Source organism: Copadichromis virginalis, linkage group LG2 (genome assembly GCF_057382275.1).
Source record: "Copadichromis virginalis isolate Kocher_CV1m ecotype Utaka linkage group LG2, C_Virginalis_male_GT1.1, whole genome shotgun sequence".
Taxonomy (NCBI): domain Eukaryota; kingdom Metazoa; phylum Chordata; class Actinopteri; order Cichliformes; family Cichlidae; genus Copadichromis; species Copadichromis virginalis.
This window is the reverse complement of record NC_140619.1, coordinates 9,281,735-9,284,131: the sequence shown is the minus strand read 5'-3', so window position 1 is coordinate 9,284,131 and position 2,397 is coordinate 9,281,735. Positions and strand designations below refer to the sequence as shown.

At 41.8% G+C, this 2,397-nt stretch overlaps 1 protein-coding gene across 1 annotated transcript; it reads left to right on the top strand.

Moving 5' to 3' along the window:
- The first annotated feature begins 683 nt into the window (after positions 1-683).
- On the top strand, positions 684-2,111 carry LOC146716942 (uncharacterized). Its single transcript, XM_085434947.1, has 5 exons — positions 684-699; positions 806-887; positions 979-1,041; positions 1,135-1,197; positions 1,314-2,111. The coding sequence occupies exons 1-5, from the start codon at positions 684-686 to the stop codon at positions 1,843-1,845; spliced, it is 756 nt and encodes a 251-aa protein (XP_085291073.1). The 3' UTR covers positions 1,846-2,111.
- The last annotated feature ends 286 nt before the right edge of the window (positions 2,112-2,397 follow it).

Below are 2,397 nucleotides of genomic sequence, written 5' to 3'. Positions count from 1 at the left end.
CTTTTCCCCCAAAGCAGCCAGTATCGCTCTTTTCAAACTAATCGTCTTTTAAATACACTCATTTTGTGATTCTGGTGTCACACCATGCACCGATGCAAGCATTTTATTTATTTAAAAACGGATCAAACGGGCCATTTCTTCTGTAAGTGGTTTCATGGTTTCAGAGTAGTTTTTAACACAACAGATAGTCGCAAATAACATTCAGCCCTTTAGAAAATAAACGCTACAGTGATACTTCTAAAACCAGTCGCCCAGACCCGCTCCAACTTTTCAACAGCTGGCTAATTGTTTGAATTTGTTCAGGATTGTAAAAGCCCACCGCTGGGTATCACTTAGTTGTTGAGAGTACCATGCGAACAAGGGTCCAGCCTATTGTTTAAAGTGGCCAGTATTGGCTCTTTTTGTAATTCCTCGACAAGGTAAATGGGGGCAGGTGGTACCAGTCGGGTGGCGACCCCGCCTATTGTCTGAAGTATCGGCTCCTTTGTAATTCCTTGAGAAGACAAAAGCCCTGTAGGGCCTCATTTAAATTGATTGGAGACATACCTTTCTTTTTGGAAACACCCACCCTATATAAAAAACACGCTCAGAGCCCGATACCCTGAGCCATTTACGCCTCAAGATTCGCTGCAGAGCACACCATTTTCTTTGCGATCATCAACACTAACATCGTTCTTTATAACATGGACATCGTAAACGGTAAGTAAAACAAAACCTATTATTGGATTTTTAAAAAGTGTTATGTTAACATATTATAGGATATTCAAACTATCTTTTTTTCCTAAAACAAAAGCTTAATTTTTAGGAGTTCGGGAGAACGGCCCAGGACCCTTTTCTTTAGAAACGGGCGCTTTTACAGCTGGAACTAGTTCTCTAACAGGCACAAGGTGTGTACAGCATTACTGGATTTTTAAACGTATGTATGTTTTAAACTACCGATTGTTTTAAATTATGTAATAACGTTTTTGTTTGTTCCAGGGTTAACAAACTGAGCAGGAAAACATTCAGACACCGCTACCACAGAGCCCTACCTTACATCAGGTGTGTATACAACGGGATGTATAGTTGTGTATTTTTTTTTAAAGGGGTTTAAACAATTACAAATGTTCTAAACTGACCGTTTTACACCTACAGAGCCACGCCAGAGAACCGGGTGTGTGGAGAAGCAGGACCATCCCGAATAACGCACACTACAAGGTAAGCATAGGCATATATAAATTAGATAAAAAGAGATAGAGAGGGAGACACGCTTATTCAGTTTGAAATGGGTACATGTATAATATGTTTTAACACATGTCTATCTATCTTCACAGACTGCAGAACAGCACCCCTCCTCATAATGATCAGGACACCATACGATTCCAGACGTTTTTGGAATGTTTAAGCAGTATCGACCTCCCAGAACAACAAAAACCTGGAGCTTTGTGCAACAGTGGAGAGTCAGAACCGATCTTCATCAGCGAACCTGCAACACCCCCGAGTGAGTGGCTACCTCGCGATTTCTCTGATGTTTTTGAGTACAGCATGTCAGATTTTGATCTAGTTCATATACCCACCACCCCAGAATGTGTCAGAAATAGCGTTGATTCACACATAGATTTCGAAGAAGACGGCATAACAGACTCTCAAATATCAGCGGCGTATGATGCTTACATAAAGCTTCCAGACGCTCAGCCTGCTGAACAAAGTCATATAGCTTCAATAGCTGATAAATTATGTTTGATTGAAGCTAGACTCAATCAATACCACCAAGAAGCACAGGTACAAAGGCAACAGTTTACCAAACTCATAAACAAAGTGTGTAGTACATTAGACAACATCTGCAGCAAAATTTCAAGTCCCTGACTTTTAAAATCCAGACCATGGACCCTCCAAATAAATTATTTAAACATAATAACGGAACCTCCACTCCTGTTAGATGTTTTGACTTAGAGACTTTTATGCAGTGGGCTGAAGAAACAGATAAAAAATTAGACGATATTATAGCTAGACTTAATAGGGTGCCTGCATCAGCCTCATCCGATACACATCCTTGTCAGACTGTTCCTACGTCTGCTATTGCTGATGGGGCTATTGTTGCTAATAATAGTGATAGTACAGCTGGTGTTGCTCGGGCCGTTGCTGTTACTGATGCTAACCATATAGCTTGTGCTGCTGGTGATTTTGCGTCTGATGCACAATCTAGCCGGGTCACCTCTGCTGCAGCTACTGCAGTTGTTATTGAGCCCGTTGTGCAGTCTGGGTCCGGCAGCCGCTCTCAGTCACACATTAGAGAGATACCTAATTTTAATGCTCGCGAATTGCGTGAACGCCTTGATTTTAGGGGTATAAGTCTCGATCATCCAGAACAAGTGCCGGCGCGAGTGCGCGAGTGCTTAGCCAATGTGATAGACAGAG

Excerpts from the sequence above, each read along its gene's own strand:
- LOC146716942 (XM_085434947.1), top strand. Across the intron at positions 1,042-1,134 it reads AGAGCCCTACCTTACATCAG|AGCCACGCCAGAGAACCGGG; the intron begins GTGTGTATACAA and ends TTACACCTACAG. Across the intron at positions 1,198-1,313 it reads CGAATAACGCACACTACAAG|ACTGCAGAACAGCACCCCTC; the intron begins GTAAGCATAGGC and ends CTATCTTCACAG.